This window comes from Carcharhinus amblyrhynchos, unplaced genomic scaffold (genome assembly GCF_965287045.1).
Source record: "Carcharhinus amblyrhynchos unplaced genomic scaffold, sCarAmb.v2.hapA scaffold_375, whole genome shotgun sequence".
Lineage (NCBI taxonomy): Eukaryota > Metazoa > Chordata > Chondrichthyes > Carcharhiniformes > Carcharhinidae > Carcharhinus > Carcharhinus amblyrhynchos.
Genome location: NW_027650115.1, coordinates 136,555 through 154,828, shown reverse-complemented (window position 1 = coordinate 154,828; position 18,274 = coordinate 136,555). Strand labels below are relative to the sequence as shown.

General features: G+C 51.3%; 1 protein-coding gene across 1 annotated transcript; it reads right to left on the bottom strand.

The window, feature by feature from the left end:
• Nucleotides 1–6,529: 6,529 nt before the first annotated feature.
• Nucleotides 6,530–16,672, bottom strand: LOC145339269 (protein FAM3A-like). Its single transcript, XM_080183679.1, has 10 exons — nucleotides 16,617–16,672; nucleotides 12,968–13,019; nucleotides 11,343–11,453; nucleotides 10,891–10,914; nucleotides 10,566–10,689; nucleotides 10,218–10,276; nucleotides 10,050–10,100; nucleotides 8,693–8,783; nucleotides 8,479–8,605; nucleotides 6,530–7,560 (listed from the first exon to the last, which is right to left on the bottom strand). Exons 2-10 carry the CDS (start codon nucleotides 12,978–12,980, stop codon nucleotides 7,471–7,473), a joined length of 690 nt encoding a protein of 229 aa, XP_080039805.1. The 5' UTR covers nucleotides 12,981–13,019; nucleotides 16,617–16,672; the 3' UTR covers nucleotides 6,530–7,470.
• Between the last annotated feature and the right edge of the window lie 1,602 nt (nucleotides 16,673–18,274).

Below are 18,274 nucleotides of genomic sequence, written 5' to 3'. Positions count from 1 at the left end.
ACCCTGGATCAATTCACATTCACCCCTTAACCCCACAGGTCAGAGCGGCCTGACCCTTAACCCCACAGGTTGGAGCGACCTGACCCTTAACCCCATAGGTCACAGTGTTCCTGACCCCTTAACCCCACAGGTCACAGTGTTCCTGACCCTTAACCCCACAGGTCACAGTGTTCCTGACCCTTAACCCCACAGGTCACAGTGTTCCTGACCCTTAACCCCACAGGTCACAGTGTTCCTGACCCTTAACCCCACATGTCACAGTGTTCCTGATCCTTAACCCCACAGGTTGGAGCGACCTGACCCTTAACCCCACAGGTCAGTGTCCCTGACCCTTAATCCCACAGGTCACAATGTTCCTGATCCTTAACCCCACAGGTTGGAGCATTAACTTAACTCCACAGCAGACACAGGTCATGGCATCCTGATCCCTTATTCCCACTTGTCTCACAGTGGGATGGGAGACAGAGACAGAGAAAGGGGTGGGCCAAGAGAGAAGAGAGCAAGGAGAGAGCCATAGAGTCATAGACATTCACAACATGGAAACAGGCCCTTCGGCCCAACTTGTTCATGCCGCCTTTTCTTTTAACCTCTAAGCTTGTCCCAATTGCCCACATTTGGCCCATATCCCTCTATACCCATCTTACCCGTGTAACTGTCTAAATGCTTTTTAAAAGACAAAATTGTATCCACCTCTACTACTACCTCTGGCAGTTTGTTCCAGACACTCACCACCCTCTGAGAAAATTGCCCCTCTGGACCCTTTTACTTCTCTCCCCTCCCCCCTTAAACCTATGCTCTCTAGTTTTAGACTCCCCTACCTTTGGGAAAAGATATTGACTATCTAGCTGATCTGTGCCCCTCATTATTTTATAGACCTCTATAAGATCACCCCTCAGCCTCCTACGCTGCAGAGAAAAAAGTCCCAGTCTCTCCAGCCTCTCCTTATAACTCAATCCATCAAGTCCTAATAGCATCCTAGTAAATCTTTTCCGCGCTCTTTCTAGTTTAGTAATATCTTTTCTATAAAAGGGTGAGCAGAACTGCACACAGTATTCCAAGTGTGGCCTTCCCAATATCTTGTTCAACAAGACATCCTGAGATAACAAGGACACCTATGTCAGACTCCAATTTATTGACTACAGCTCAGCCTTCAACACCATTATTCCCACAAAACTCATCTCCAAATTCTGTGGCCTGGGCCTCGGCTCCTCCCTCTGTAACTGGATCCTGAACTTCCTAACTCACAGACCACAATCAGTAAGGATCGGCAACAACACCTCCTCCTCAATCATCCTCAACACCGGTGCCCCACAAGGCTGTGTTCTCAGCCCCCTACTATACTCCTTATACACCTCTGACTGTGCGACCAAATTCCCCTCCAACTCGATTTCAAGTTTGCTGACGACACAACGTAGTGAGTCTGATCTCAAACAATGATGAGACAGAGTACAGGAATGAGATAGAGAATCTGGTGAACTGGTGTGGCAACAATAATCTCTCCCTCAGTGTCATCAAAATGAAGGAGATTGTCATCAACTTCAGGAAGTGTAAAGAAGAACAAACATGTCCCTGTCTACATCAATAGGGATGAAGTAAAAAGGGCTGCAAGCTTCAAGTTTTTAGGTTTCCAGATCACCAACAACCTGTCCTGGTCCCCTCCATGCCGACACGATAGTTAAGAAAGCCCCACCAATGCTGAGAAAGCCCAAGAAGACTAAGGAAATTTGGCAATCAGCTATGACCCTCACCAATTTTTACAGATGACCACAGAAAGCATTCTTTCTGTTGTATCACAGCTTGGTATGGTCTCCTGCTCTGCCCAAGACAAAAGGTCGTGAATGTAGCCCAATCCATCAAGCAAAGCAGTCTCCCATCCATTGACTCTGTCTACACCTTCCACTGCCTCGGCAAAGCAGCCAGCATAATCAAGGACCCCCCACACCCTGGACATTCTCTCTTCCACCTTCTTCCGTCGGGAAAAATATACAAATGTCTGAGGTCACGTACCAACTGACTCAAGAACAGCTTCTTCCCTGCTGCTGTCAGACTTTTGAATGGACCTACCTTGCATTAAATTGGTCTTTTTCTACACTCTAGCTATGACCGTAACACTACATTCTGCACCCTCTCCTTTCCTTCTCTATGAAAAGTATGTTTTGTCTGTATAGCATGCAAGAAACAATACTTTTCACTGTAAGTTAGTACATGTGACAATAATAAATCAAATCAACTCCCATATTCAATGTTCTGACCAACGAAACCAAGCATGCTAACTGCCTTCTTCACCATTCTGTCCACCTGTGACTCCACTTTCAAGGAGCTGTGAACCTGTACCCCTAGATCTCTTTGTTCTGGAACATTCCCCAACGCCCTACCATTAACTGAGTAAGTCCTGCCCTGATTCAATCCACCAAAATGCATCACCTTGCATTTATCTAAATTAAACTCCATCTACCATTGGTCAGCCCACTGGCCCAATTGATCAAGATCCCGTGGCAACTCCAGATAACCTTCTTCACTGTCCACTATGCCACCAATTTCGGTGTCATCTGCAAACTTACGAACCATGCCTCATAAATTCTCATCCCAATCATTACTATAAGTGGCAAATAACAGTGGACCCAGCACCATTCCTGAGTCACACTGCTGGTCACAGGCCTCCAGTTTGAAAAACAATTCTCTACAACCACCCTCTGTCATCTGTCATAAAGCCAATTTTGTATCCAATTGGCTAGCACACTCTGTATCCCATGAGATTTAACCTCTGAGACTGGAATAGAGAGAGAGAGAACTGGGATAGAGAGAGAGACTGGGCTGGGGAGAGAGACTGGGACAGAGAGATATAAAGACTGGTATAGAGAGAGAGAGAGACTGGGATAGAGAGAGATTGGGATGGAAAGAGAGAGAGACTGGGATAGAGAGAGAGAGAGAGACGGATAGAGAGAGAGACTGGGATGGAGAGAGAGGGGAGAGAGAGTGGGATGAGGAAGGAGAGGGGGATGAGGAGGATGAGGGAGAGTTGAGGGAGAAAGGCAGGAAACAACCCTCCCTCCTCCCCCACGCCCCCAGGAGTGCAGCAAAATATTTGCAGAGCAGCAACTGAGAGATCTGAGTGTGAACATTACCGTGTGATTGTGAAAACCCGGAGACTTTCCCCAATCTACTCATCAATCCAAACCTCCCCTTCCTGCGCTTGCTGGAGGCAGCTTGGAAAAGCAGGTTTTAATTTCCACTCTAGCCATCTATAATTGATCAACTAAGCTCCAAGAGACAGACACAGAGAGGGACAGACAACAGCTATTTATAAACCACTTGTAACTGTACAAACACCCTCCAGACACACACCCTCTCATAGTGTGTCACACTCAGAAACCCACTGAAGCCACAACTCCTCCACACTGCCCCCCACTGAGAGTCAGTGTGTGTGGATCCTGTACCCCAGTGGGAGTCAGTGTGTGTGTGTGGGACCCGTACCCCAGTCAGAGTCAGTGTGTGTGTGGGACCCGTACCCCAGTCAGAGTCAGTGTGTGTGGGACCCGTACCCCAGTCAGAGTCAGTGTGTGTGTGGGACCCGTACCCCAGTCAGAGTCAGTGTGTGTGGGACCCGCACCCCAGTGAGAGTCAGTGTGTGTGTGGGACCCGTACCCCAGTGAGAGTCAGTGTGTGTGGGACCCGTACCCCAGTGAGAGTCAGTGTGTGTGGGAGCCGTACCCCAGTGAGAGTCAGTGTGTGTGGGACCTGTACCCCAGTGAGAGTCAGTGTGTGTGGGAGCCGTACCCCAGTGAGAGTCAGCGTGTGTGGGACCTGTACCCCAGTGAGAGTCAGTGTGTGTGGGACCCATACCCCAGTGAGAGTCAGCGTGTGTGGGACCCCGTACCCCAGTGAGAGTCAGTGTGTGTGGGACCCGTACCCCAGTGAGAGTCAGTGTGTGTGGGACCCGTACCCCAGTGAGAGTCAGCGTGTGTGGGACCCGTACCCCAGTGAGAGTCAGCGTGTGTGGGACCCGTACCCCAGTGAGAGTCAGCGTGTGTGTGTGCAGTTTTGGTCGCCATATTTACGCAAGGATATTTTGGCCTTGGAGGGAGTGCAGAGGAGGTTTACTAGGCTCATACCGGAGTTGAGGGGGTTGAGCTATGAGGAGAGGCTGAATAAACTAGGCTTGTACTCGTTAGAGTTTAGAAGAATGAGGGGAGATCTCATTGAGACATATAAGATGATGAATGGGATGGATAGGATAGAGGTGGAGAGACTCTTCCCGCTCAGAAAGGACAGTAGGACTAGTGGGCACAGCCTCAAGACAAAGGGGGGGGGGGGGGGTGGTTTAGAACGGAGTTGAGGAGGAACTTCTTCATTCAAAGGGTGGTGAATCTCTGGAATTCTCTGCCCGTTAAGGTGGTGGAGGCTGCCTCGCTAAATATTTTAAAGACGCGGGTTGATGGATTTTTGATAAGCAAGGGGATTAAGGGTTATGGGGAGAGGGCGGGAATGTGGAACTGAGACACGACAGATCAGCCATGATCTTATTGAATAGCGGGGCAGGCTCGAAGGGCTGGATGGCCTACTCCTGCTCCTATTTCTTATGTTCTTATGACCCGTACCCCAATAAGAGTCAGTGTGTGTGTGGGACCCGTACCCCAGTGAGAGTCAGTGTGTGTGTGGGACCCCAGTGAGAGTCAGTGTGTGTGTGTGTGGGACCCGTACCCCAGTGAGAGTCAGTGTGTGTGTGGGACCTGTACCCCAGTGAGAGTCAGTGTGTGTGTGGGACCTGTACCCCAGTGAGAGTCAGTGTGTGTGGGACCCGTACCCCAGTGAGAGTCAGTGTGTGTGGGACCCGTACCCCAGTGAGAGTCAGTGTGTGTGTGTGTGTGTGTGAGAGAGACCCATAACCCCAGAGAGGTTTGCAGCATGGACACAGGCCCTTTGGCCCAACTTGTCCATGCCACCCCTTGTTTAACTCCTAAGCTAGTCCCAGTAGCATGCACATGGAACCTATAAAGGAGCAAGCTATCCTAAATCTGGTCCTGTGTATTGAGACAGGAAGAATTGCAGTTAGGGATCCTCTCGGAAGAAATATTCACTGTATGATTGAATTTAAAGTACAGATGGAGCGTGAGAAGGTAAAATCCAATAACAGTGTCTTGTACTTAAACAAAGGAGACTACAATGGGATGAGGGAGGATTCGGCTAAGGTAGACTGGGAGCAAAAACTTTACGGTGGGAGAATTGAGGAACAGTCGAGGACTTTCAAAGTGATCTTTCACAGTGCTCAGCAAAAGTATATACCAGTGATAAGAAAGGACTAGAAAAAGAGATAATCAGCCATGAATATCTCAGGAAATAAAGGAAGGGATCAAACTGAAAGAAAAGGCATACAAAAGGCCAGATTTTACCAATTGGAGGTTAAAGGCCGGATCTGGATGTAAAACGAATCCGAGCCCGGAATTCTCATTCCAGCACGCCCATATGCTTTTTGCTGGCTCTGATCCAGTGTGGGCAGGGCTTCACGCTGCCGGAACGATCAGAGCTCTGAACTGCACATGTGTAGTTTGAAAAAAATCTGAAACAGCGTGCCTGGGTGCGAAAGACAAAAACAGAGAGAATTGGGGTGGGACAATGAGCCACGATCGGAGTCCCTGGCTGGCAAGCCCCCACCCACCCCGGCAGATGCCCTCTTGATCAGCCTCCCCCCACCCCACACAATTGGACCCCCCGGGAGGCAGGCCCTCTGGCAGATGCCCCTCCGAACAAACCCCTCCCCCTCAGGAGGCAGCCCTCCCCCCAGGGTTGCCCTCCCCCCCTCAGCAGAGCACCCCACCAACCTACCTGGATTGCTGCTGTCCCTCCACCATCCTTCTGACCTGCACACGTTGAGGTGGAGATGCTGGCGTTGGACTGGGGTGAACACAGTAAGAAGTCTCACAACACCAGGGTAAATCCTGTTGGACTTTAACCCAGTGTTGTGAGACTTCTTACTGCACTCATTGGACAGCCTGCAGCACCTTCCTGACCTTACGCTGGCGTCTGCCCGAGGAGGATCTTGGAGTGGGGGCGGGGGGTGGAGGGGTTTGTGGGGGGCTGAGCAAACCAACTCCTTGAGATTCCTGCACAAGGACACCCAGGTCCCTCTGCACAGCAGCATGCTGCAATTTTTTACCCTTTAAATAATAGTCCATTTTGCTGTTATTCCTACCAAAATGGATGACCTCATATTTACCAACATTGTACTCCATCTGCCAGACCCTCACCCACTCACTTAGATTATCTATATCCCTTTGCAGACTTCAGCATCCTCTGCACGCTCTGTTCTGCAAATTTTGACACACGACACTTGCTTTCCAACTCCAAATCATCTAAGCAAATCGTAAACCAATACCCCAACGAGAGTCAGTGTGTTGAACCTGTACCACAGTGACTCAGTGTGTGCAGCACCCATATCCCTGTAAGGACCTGTACCCCAGTGAGAGTCAGTGCATGTGGGGGGTGATCAGTTGTGATGAAGGAAAAGGGAGTAACTGAATCAAAGAATGTGGTGGTTTCATTATAAAAATTTATTACCTAGTAATAGAAATCAGAGAATATGAAATTCTGTTTTGCAGAAGGTTATAAAGATCTGAGAGCAATAATTAATCCATTCCACAAAGTTCTGCCATCCCCAGCCAGCTGAACAGTCACTGTGCCAAACCAAAGCTCTCAAACACTTTGCTTCTCCTTTGCGATGAAGGTTTGTTTCATTCGGAGTGAAGAATTTGTGTACAATTCCTTGCGATGCTGTCCTCCCACCTCAGGGTCCGGTGCTCCGATCCCAGCTCCAGATTTTCAACCTCAGTTCTACCCGAATTCTAATTTGTTCCATTAGTCTTCACACCAGAGGAGGGGGAGGATGAGGTCAGAGCTCAAAGGGTGAAGGGTATGGTTGCCGTCTCGCTGATCCCAGTATCCGAGGACCCTCAGTGATCGCTCTCTCGCTGGGATCTCCCCTCTCACTGGGGCTGGCTCCCTTCAGCTCGTACCCCAACACCATATTTTCCAATTCCATGGGGAAGTGTCTCAGGGAACACAAAGAGATGGGGGAGATGCTGAGGTGAGGGAGGGGTTGTTGGATAAGGGAGGGAGTGGGGGGTGGGGTTAAGAGAGGGGAGGGAGGAGCGAGGGAGCACGTGCCAGAGAGAGAGCGGGAGTGAGAGCAGGAGTGAGAGTGAGGCAGAGAGCGAGGCAGAGAGAGTGAGCTAACCAGGGGTAAAGAGGGCTGTGTGGAGGGGGGAGTTCCTGTGTACAGTCCTTGCTTGGAGCCAAGGCTGGGGGAGCTGGAACTATCCTGAGGACAGAATTGGCTGGAGTGTGGAGTGTCCAAGAGGTGAGAGGTTATTGGCAGGCGAGGGCTGTCGGCCAGCCCATCTGTTGAGCTGGATCCAGAGGTCAGCAGCACCGAGCAGTGATAGGACACAGGCTGTCCGCTGGGTGAGATTTCAATCACGTGGTTTTGTGGGGGATACAGCCCTCAATCTGTACAGCCTCAGGCCAACCTTCATACTTATTAGTGTTCTTGTCATTCTTGATATGCTGCAACACAGAGAGAGGAGATCCAAAAATTAATCAAAGCAAAACTAAAACTGTGTGTGTGGGACCCGTACCCCAGTGAGAGTCAGTGTGTGTGGGACCCGTACCCCAGTGAGAGTCAGTGTGTGTGGGACCCGTACCCCAGTGAGAGTCAGTGTGTGTGGGAGCCGTACCCCAGTGAGAGTCAGTGTGTGTGTGGGACCCGTACCCCAGTGAGAGTCAGTGTGTGTGGGACCCGTACCTCAGTGAGGGTCAGTGTGTGTGGGACCCGTACCCCAGTGAGAGTCAGTGTGTGTGGGACCCGTACCCCAGTGAGAGTCAGTGTGTGTGGGACCCGTACCTCAGTGAGGGTCAGTGTGTGTGGGACCCGTACCCCAGTGAGAGTCAGTGTGTGTGTGGGACCCGTACCCCAGTGAGAGTCAGTGTGTGTGGGACCCGTACACCAGTGAGAGTCAGTGTGTGTGTGGGACCCGTACCCCAGGGAGAGTCAGTGTGTGTGGGACCCGTACCCCAGTGAGAGTCTGTGTGCGGGACCCGTACCCCAGTGAGGGTCAGTGTGTGTGGGACCCGTACCCCAGTGAGAGTCTGTGTGCGGGACCCGTACCCCAGTGAGGGTCAGTGTGTGTGGGACCCGTACCCCAGTGAGAGTCTGTGTGCGGGACCCGTACCCCAGTGAGAGTCAGTGTGTGTGGGACCCGTACCCCAGTGAGAGTCAGTGTGTGTGGGACCCGTACCCCAGTGAGAGTCAGTGTGTGTGGGACCCGTACCCCAGTGAGGGTCAGTGTGTGTGGGACCCGTACCCCAGTGAGAATCAGTGTGTGTGGGACCCGTACACCAGTGAGAGTCAGTGTGTGCGGGAGCCGTACCCCAGTGAGGGTCAGTGTGTGTGGGACCCGTACACCAGTGAGAGTCTTTTCCTACCTGTTCAAAGGGACTTTTATTTTCAATTCCTTTCGCCCCGACGAATACCCAACTATCTCGAAAACCGAGTACGTTGATTGCCTTACTCCCTAGCTCATTAAATATCTTCCTGGCTTCCTCATTCATTCTGCAAGATAAGAGAGAGTGCAGAAAGCCAAAGGCACAGATGATAAGAAATAATGAGGGTAAGGGCAATGATTGGCTGTTCACCTACTTTGTTGCTGGGTCATCGTACGATGCCACAAATACCAGCGTTCCTTCATAAATCGGTCTCAGAAACTTCAGCAATTCATTGATGCCATTGTCTGTTAACAAACAGAGCAGAAATCAACTTAATTCATCAAATCAGAAACATCACAATCGCTGGCAAGAGAGCTCAATGGTCCCAAAGCCCTACTTGTTCACTCCCACTGTACACAAACCCATTCCCAAACCCCTTCCCATTCACTCCCACTGTACACAAACCCATTCCCAAACCCCTTCCCGTTACCTCCCACTGCAAACAATCCCAATCCCTTCCCGTTCACTCCCACTGTACACAATCCCAACCCCTTCCCATTCACTCCCACTGTACACAAACCCATTCCCAAACCCCTTCCCGTTCACTCCCACTGTACACAATCCCAACCCCTTCCCATTCACTCCCACAATCCCAATCCCCTTCCCGTTCACTCCCACTGTACACAATCCCAAACCCCTTCCCGTTCACTCCCACTGTACACAATCCCAATCCCTTCCCGTTCACTCCCACTGTACACAATCCCAATCCCCTTCCCGTTCACTCCCACTGTACACAATCCCAACCCTTTCCCGTTCACTCCCACTGTACACAATCCCAACCCCTTCCCGTTCACTCCCACTGTACACAATCCCAACCCCTTCCCGTTCACTCCCACTGTACACAATCCCAACCCCTTCCCGTTCACTCCCACTGTACACGATCCCAACCCCTTCCCGTTCACTCCCACTGTACACAATCCCAACCCCTTCCCGTTCACTCCCACTGTACACAATCCCAACCCTTTCCCGTTCACTCCCACTGTACGCAATCCCAACCCCTTCCCGTTCACTCCCACTGTACACAATCCCAACCCCTTCCCGTTCACTCCCACTGTACACAATCCCAACCCCTTCCCGTTCACTCCCACTGTACACGATCCCAATCCCTTCCCGTTCACTCCCACTGTACACGATCCCAATGCCTTCCCGTTCACTCCCACTGTACACAATCCCAACCCCTTCCCGTTCACTCCCACTGTGCACAATCCCAGTGGACCCAAACACTTTCCCTTCGTTCCCACTGTTCACAATTCCAATGGGGCCAAACCCTTTCCCCTTCACTGCCACTACACACAATTCCAATGGGGCCAATCCCCTTCCCGTTCACTCCCACTGCACATAATTCCAAACCCCTTCCCATTCACTTCCACTGTACACAATCCCAATCTCCCTCCTGTTCACTCCTGCTGTACACAATCCCAATGGACCCAAACCCCTTTCCGTTCAGTTCCACTGTCGTCAATCCCAGTGAACCCAAACCCTTTCCTGTTCACTGCCTTGCTGGGTCTTACCTCCAGCCCACATGTCGAAGTATTTTGCATCCATTAATTCACCGGTTACACCTGGAGAAAGTTATGAATGGAGATGGATTATTGAGACTGACTGCTGGTTGATGAAGAATTATTGAGGGAAGAATTGCTCTGAGCGTAAAGGGTAAGGAAGGTGAAGACTGGTCTTACCATTGACCAGCGCAATGTTCAGTCCCCTTCCGACATTGTTTTTCACACTGCTCATCAGTCTGCAACACAGAAACAATCTGCTCAAGTCACAGACAGTGGGGATGGGGAGGGAGGGTGAGAGAGCCAGAAAGGGGGAGGTGAAGCAGGGGATCGGGGATAGCACAGGGTGGGAGGCTGAGCAGAGGTCAGGGCAAGTGAGGAGAGGGAGAGAGCGGAAAGAGCATGGTGTCAAGGTGTGTGTAGTTCAAGGCGGGCGGGGGAAGAGGGGGAGAAGGTGGGAGAGGGTAGGGGGTGGGGAAAGGGTGGAGGGGAAGAGTCTGTAACACAGACAGCGTTTCTGCTACTCACACTTGATCATCCATGCAGAACTTTGGGCCGATGACATTGGCTGCCCCACTGACAATACGAAAAGCAAAGTGTCTGTCTGGACACGGCATTGGTAAGCCGCATTTATACTTCCTGGGTTTACTCTCTGTGGAGGGAAAGGTTACCAGTGACATCTCACCCTGTCATGTGGGAAAGACACAACTAACTAACTGCACCATTCCAAGCAGGCAAGGGAAGGGGATGGGAGCAGAGCGAATGGTCTCTCGCTACATTGCTGCTCTGACGCTGGGTCACTCACTGGACACCCTCAGTTACCGAACCATCTCTTCAACAGCAGCGGACTTACCGGGAGTGGGGACCTCCTGATGACCTGCAGGGGAAAGAGAAAGAGAGAGATGGATTTTGGTGGTGGTGGCGGGGGAGGCGGGTGTGTATGTGTGTGTGTGTGTGTGGAGGGGTGGGGGAGAGAGACAGACAGAGAGAAAGACAGGGTGGGGGGAGAGACAGGGAGACGGTGGGGGGGGTGTAATAGGAAGAGCGAGTGTTAATGCTTGTTCACTGACATTGTGAAGCCCCAGCCCAATATCTGACAGAGATTCCCAGCGTTCCGACAATCCTTCTCCATCCTAAACATCCCTGTATCTCTGGCACACCATCTCGACCCCCTCCCCCCACCTCCTTGCTACCACTCATCCCCACCCCTACCCCCCAACCCCTCACCACTACCACCAACTCCCCACCCCCCACCCCTCCTTCTCGCCCCACCACCTTCACAGGGGGATTTTCCTGGTCACTCACCGGTCAGTAGTTGCTGCAGTCGGGACAGGGCATTGTCCTGCCCCAGAATCAAGTTGCCCAAAATCCACGTCAGACCTACAGTCGCAACAATGGCCAGAATCCGCAGAGGACCTGTGGGGGTGGGGGGAAAGAGACACGTCACCCAGAACAGCATCATTCTGAATTCTAGCTCAACGAGACAGATCCAGGGCCCAGTTCCCCATGTCAATGACTCTCACACCCCCAAAACAACTCCCAACAACAAAACACAAATCTCCAGGGGCCTCACCATTACCACATGGGTGGTATGGTGGCACAGTGGTTAGCACTGCGGCCTCACTGCGCCAGGGACCCGGGTTCGATTCCAGACTTGCGTTACTGTCTGTGCAGAGTCTGTGTGTGTTTCCTCCCACAGTCTGAAAGAGACATGCTGGTCAGGTTAGAACATAGAACATAGAACATAGAACATTACAGCGCAGAACAGGCCCTTCGGCCCACGATGTTGCGCCGACCAGTTACAAAAACAATGACCCACTAGCCTATACCAATCCCTTTTCGTCCATAAACCTATCCAGAGATCTCTTAAACGCCCCCAAACTAGACGCATTTACAACTGCAGCAGGCAGGGCATTCCAATCCCTCACCACCCGCTGGGTAAAGAACCTACCCCTGACATCCGTCCTGTAGCTACCCCCCCTTAATTTAAAGCCATGCCCCCTCGTGCTAGCTTTCTCCATCCGAGGAAAAAGGCTATCACTATCCACCCTATCTAAACCTCTAATCATCTTATATGTTTCAATAAGATCCCCTCTTAGCCGCCTTCTTTCCAACGAAAACAACCCTAGATCCCTCAGTCTCTCCTCATAGGACCTCCCCACCATACCAGGCAACATCCTAGTAAACCTCCTCTGCACCCTCTCCAACGCCTCCACATCCTTCTTGTAATGCGGGGACCAGAACTGCACACAGTACTCCAAGTGCGGCCGCACTAGAGTAGTGTACAGTTGCAACATTACACTGCGACTCCTAAATTCAATCCCCCTACCAATAAACGCCAAGACACCGTACGCCTTCTTGACAACCTTATCTACTTGATTCCCAACTTTCAGGGATCTATGTACACACACACCTAGATCCCTCTGTTCATCCACACATTGACCATGCTAAATTGTCCTTTCTTCCCAGGGGGATTAGCAGGGTCTTGATGGGATTCCTGATAATGGAGGTTTAATGGGCTGAATGGCCTCCTTCCACACTGTAGGAATTCTATGAATCTATGTAGCTGACAGACCCGTCCCCACCAGTACTATACCCGGTGTTATACAGTGACAGACCCGTCCCCACCAGTACTGTACCCCAGTGTTATACAGTGACAGACCCGTCCCCACCAGTACTGTACCCCAGTGTTATACAGTGACAGACCCGTCCCCACGAGTACTGTACCCCAGTGTTATACAGTGACAGACCCGTCCCCACCAGTACTGTACCCCAGTGTTATACAGTGACAGACCCGTCCCCACCAGTACTATACCCGGTGTTATACAGTGACAGACCCGTCCCCACCGGTACTGCACCCCAGTGTTATACAGTGACAGACCGTCCCCACCAGTACTGTACCCCGATATTATGCTGCCACATTCTCTTACCTGCCAGTCTCATGTTGACTTGGACAGTGAGAGGCAGAATCGACCAATTAATCTGCAAGGATGCAGAGAGGCAGTTATAGGGCCGGAGAAAAGTGAGCAGGACATATCCCCTCCACACCCAGTCTCTGCCTCACTCCGATTCCCCATTTCTCCATTGCTTACACTTTCCCACTACCCCCCCCACCAGTCTCTCTCCCTCTACCACTAATCCCTCTGCCCCTCTCGAGCCCAGTACCCCCCACCCCGCCCCTGTCCCCTCTCCCTAGCCCGGTCCCGGTCCCAGTCTCTCCCTCCCCCTGTCCCAGTCTCTCTCTCTCTCTCTCTCCCTCCATATCCCAGTCTCTCTCTCTCTCTCTCTCCCTCCATATCCCAGTCTCTCTCTCTCTATCTCTCTCCCTCCATATCCCAGTCTCTCTCTCTCTCTCTCCATATCCCAGTCTCTCTCTCTCTCTCTCCATATCCCAGTCTCTCTCTCTCTCTCTCTCTCCATATCCCAGTCTCTCTCTCTCTCTCTCTCCATATCCCAGTCTCTCTCTCTCTCTCTCTCCATATCCCAGTCTCTCTCTCTCTCTCTCTCCATATCCCAGTCTCTCTCTCCATATCCCAGTCTCTCTCTCTCTCTCTCCATATCCCAGTCTCTCTCTCGCTCTCTCCATATCCCAGTCTCTCTCTCTCTCTCTCCATATCCCAGTCTCTCTCTCTCTCTCCATATCCCAGTCTCTCTCTCTCTCTCCATATCCCAGTCTCTCTCTCTCTCTCTCCATATCCCAGTCTCTCTCTCTCTCTCTCCATATCCCAGTCTCTCTCTCTCTCTCTCCATATCCCAGTCTCTCTCTCTCTCTCCATATCCCAGTCTCTCTCTCTCTCTCCCCGCCATATCCCAGTCTCTCTCTCTCTCTCTCTCCCCCTCCATATCCCAGTCTCTCTCTCTCCCGCCATATCCCAGTCTCTCTCTCTCCCGCCATATCCCAGTCTCTCTCTCTCCCGCCATATCCCAGTCTCTCTCTCTCCCCCTCCATATCCCAGTCTCTCTACCTCTCTCTCTCCCTCCTTATCCCAGTCTCTCTCTCTCTCTATCCCGGTCTCTCTCTCTCTCTATCCCAGTCTCTCTCTCTCTCTCTATCCCAGTCTCTCTCTCTCTCTCTATCCCAGTCTCTCTCTCTCTATCCCAGTCTCTCTCTCTCTATCCCAGTCTCTCTCTCTCTATCCCAGTCTCTCTCTCTCTATCCCAGTCTCTCTCTCTCTATCCCAGTCTCTCTCTCTTTATCCCAGTCTCTCTCTCTCTCTATCCCAGTCTCTCTCTATCCCAGTCTCTCTCTATCCCAGTCTCTCTCTATCCCAGTCTCTCTCTATCCCAGTCTCTCTCTATCCCAGTCTCTCTCTCTCTATCCCAGTCTCTCTCTCTCTATCCCAGTCTCTCTCTCTCTATCCCAGTCTCTCTCTCTCTATCCCAGTCTCTCTCTCTCTATCCCAGTCTCTCTCTCTATCCCAGTCTCTCTCTATCCCAGTCTCTCTCTCTCTCTCTCTCTCTCTCTATCCCAGTCTCTCTCTCTCTCTCTCTATCCCAGTCTCTCTCTATCCCAGTCTCTCTCTCTATCCCAGTCTCTCTCTCTATCCCAGTCTCTCTCTATCCCTCTCTCTATCCCAGTCTCTCTCTCTCTCTCTCTCTATCCCAGTCTCTCTCTCTCTCTCTATCCCAGTCTCTCTCTCTCTCTCTATCCCAGTCTCTCTCTCTCTCTCTATCCCAGTCTCTCTCTATCCCAGTCTCTCTCTATCCCAGTCTCTCTCTCTCTCTCTCTCTATCCCAGTCTCTCTCTCTATCCCTCTCTCTATCCCAGTCTCTCTCTCTATCCCTCTCTCTATCCCAGTCTCTCTCTCTCTCTCTATCCCAGTCTCTCTCTCTCTCTCTCTATCCCAGTCTCTCTCTCTCTCTCTATCCCAGTCTCTCTCTCTCTCTCTCTATCCCAGTCTCTCTCTCTCTCTCTCTCTCTATCCCAGTCTCTCTCTCTCTCTCTCTCTCTATCCCAGTCTCTCTCTCTCTCTCTATCCCAGTCTCTCTCTCTCTCTATCCCAGTCTCTCTCTCTCTCTCTATCCCAGTCTCTCTCTCTCTATCCCAGTCTCTCTCTCTCTATCCCAGTCTCTCTCTCTCTATCCCAGTCTCTCTCTCTCTCTCTCTCTATCCCAGTCTCTCTCTCTCTCTCTATCCCAGTCTCTCTCTCTCTCTATCCCAGTCTCTCTCTCTCTCTCTATCCCAGTCTCTCTCTCTCTCTATCCCAGTCTCTCTCTCTCTCTCTATCCCAGTCTCTCTCTCTCTCTCTATCCCAGTCTCTCTCTCTCTATCCCAGTCTCTCTCTCTCTATCCCAGTCTCTCTCTCTATCCCAGTCTCTCTCTCTCTCTCTCTCTATCCCAGTCTCTCTCTCTCTCTCTCTCTATCCCAGTCTCTCTCTCTCTCTATCCCAGTCTCTCTCTCTCTCTCTCTCTATCCCAGTCTCTCTCTCTCTCTATCCCAGTCTCTCTCTATCCCAGTCTCTCTCTCTTTATCCCAGTCTCTCTCTCTCTCTATCCCAGTCTCTCTCTATCCCAGTCTCTCTCTATCCCAGTCTCTCTCTCTCTATCCCAGTCTCTCTCTCTCTATCCCAGTCTCTCTCTCTCTATCCCAGTCTCTCTCTCTCTATCCCAGTCTCTCTCTCTCTATCCCAGTCTCTCTCTCTATCCCAGTCTCTCTCTCTATCCCAGTCTCTCTCTCTCTCTCTCTATCCCAGTCTCTCTCTCTCTCTCTCTATCCCAGTCTCTCTCTCTCTCTCTCTATCCCAGTCTCTCTCTATCCCAGTCTCTCTCTCTATCTCTCTCTATCCCAGTCTCTCTCTCTCTCTCTCTCTATCCCAGTCTCTCTCTCTCTCTCTATCCCAGTCTCTCTCTCTCTCTCTATCCCAGTCTCTCTCTATCCCAGTCTCTCTCTATCCCAGTCTCTCTCTCTCTCTCTCTCTATCCCAGTCTCTCTCTCTATCCCTCTCTCTATCCCAGTCTCTCTCTATCCCAGTCTCTCTCTATCCCAGTCTCTCTCTCTCTCTCTCTCTATCCCAGTCTCTCTCTCTATCCCTCTCTCTATCCCAGTCTCTCTCTATCCCAGTCTCTCTCTCTCTCTCTCTCTATCCCAGTCTCTCTCTCTATCCCTCTCTCTATCCCAGTCTCTCTCTCTCTCTATCCCAGTCTCTCTCTCTCTCTCTCTCTCTATCCCAGTCTCTCTCTCTCTCTCTATCCCAGTCTCTCTCTATCCCAGTCTCTCTCTATCCCAGTCTCTCTCTCTCTCTCTCTCTATCCCAGTCTCTCTCTCTATCCCTCTCTCTATCCCAGTCTCTCTCTATCCCAGTCTCTCTCTATCCCAGTCTCTCTCTCTCTCTCTATCCCAGTCTCTCTCTCTCTCTCTCTATCCCAGTCTCTCTCTCTATCCCTCTCTCTATCCCAGTCTCTCTCTCTCTCTATCCCAGTCTCTCTCTCTCTCTATCCCAGTCTCTCTCTCTCTCTCTATCCCAGTCTCTCTCTCTCTCTCTATCCCAGTCTCTCTCTCTCTCTATCCCAGTCTCTCTCTCTCTCTATCCCAGTCTCTCTCTCTATCCCAGTCTCTCTCTCTCTATTTTCACACTCACTCTATTAATTTCTTGCCGGATCTCTCGAGCTGCGGAAATAACGTTGTATTTCCAGGCCCCGCCTTTTCGCACTGATTGGCCGCCCCATTGGGGGCGGGGCCCTGGCCCGGGCAGCGTCACAGGGGGCGGGATCGGTGTGAGCGAATCAGAGCGAGGGGGAGGAGCCCGGTCAACGGGTGGTTCGGCACGGGTGTCACGTTGATGAGAGTGGATCACTGTGGACCAAGGTGGATCAGGTTGGTCAGTGGATCACAGGATGGATGGGTGTCACTAGAACTGGGTTTGATCACAATGGGTCAAAGTAGATCAGTTGATTTCCATGTAGATCACCAGCAATGGATCCGGACTGGATCCAAGTCTGTTGAGGAACATAACTCATGACAGGAACCATACTGGCTGCTTTCCCGAGACAGTGGGAAGTGTAGCCGGAGTCAATGGATGGGAGGCTGGTTTGAGTTTGTACTGGTCTACATTCACGAACTTTGGGCAGAGCAGGAGCCCCTACCAAGCTATGATACAACCAGAAAGAATGCTTTCTATGGTGCATCTATAAAAGTTGGTGAGAGCCATAGTGGACGTGATAAATTTCCTTTGTCTTGTGAGAAAGTAGAGTGTTGATGGGTTTTCTTAACAATAGTGTTGGCCTGGGGGGGGACCAGGACAGGTTGTTGGTGATCTGGACACCTAAAAACTTGAAGCTCTCAACCATTTCTACTTCTTCACCATTGATGTAGACAGAGGCATGTTCTCCTTTACGCTTCCTGCAGTCAATGACAATCTCCTTCATTTTATTGACATTGACGGAGAGATTATTGTTGCCACACCAGTTCACCAGATTCTCTATCTCATTCCTATACTCTGTCTCATCATTGTTTCAGTTCATACTCACTACGGTGGTGTTGTCAGCAAAATTAAAAATCGAGTTGGAAAGAAATTTAGCCAGACAGGATTGCCAGGGAGTAATGGGGATCTCTGGGCATGGTGTTTAGTGTTGGGGAGGTGACCGTCTCAATGGGCTGAGTGAAATCCCTAGTTCTGGGGGGAGTGTTTAATGTTCTTTAGGTGGTGCCGGTTGTCCATCCCCTCTTCTGGTGGCTCCTGACCATCCCTGTCTCGGAGTGGGGTTTATGTTCGTCTGTGTTGTCTCCCAGGAGTGGGGGCTCTGTTCGTTCCTTCTCCCGAAGGGGTGGATGGGGTAATGTCTGTTCCCATATTGGGGATGCGGCAGGTGGCTCTGTCCATCCCGAGGGAAGGAGGATGGGGGAAGAGTATTCTGACTGTCACTGTCTCTCAGTTTATGGAGCCTCTCGTTCTGCACTCTGAGTCTAACTCTCTCTGTCTGGGGAGAGTGGGGGGAGTGGGCCAGAGTGGAGACGCAGTCGCACGCAGAGACTTTGAAAGATGATTTTATTGGGAATGTTTGCACTCACAGTCGACACAGTTTCCATTCCCACTCCTCAAGTTTCATCTCAAAATCACCAGAGACACAACGGAGATTCCCCAGGACAGGAACAACCCCCAGCACAGGAACCCTGGACCCCGGTGCAGCACAGGAGCGCCAGCCCCTTCGCACTTTGGGGGGGGGGGGGGGGGGGGGGGTGAATGGAAACTGTCTCCCCGCTTGGCACCATTTCTGGCACAGCGACATTGCCGCTCCG

Bases quoted from the DNA above. Each gene is read 5' to 3' on its own strand.
- LOC145339269 (XM_080183679.1), bottom strand. The intron at 10,101-10,217 runs GTAAGACCAGTC...AACTTTCTCCAG, and splicing joins GAACATTGCGCTGGTCAATG to GTGTAACCGGTGAATTAATG. The intron at 8,606-8,692 runs GTAGGTGAACAG...CTTATCTTGCAG, and splicing joins TACGATGACCCAGCAACAAA to AATGAATGAGGAAGCCAGGA.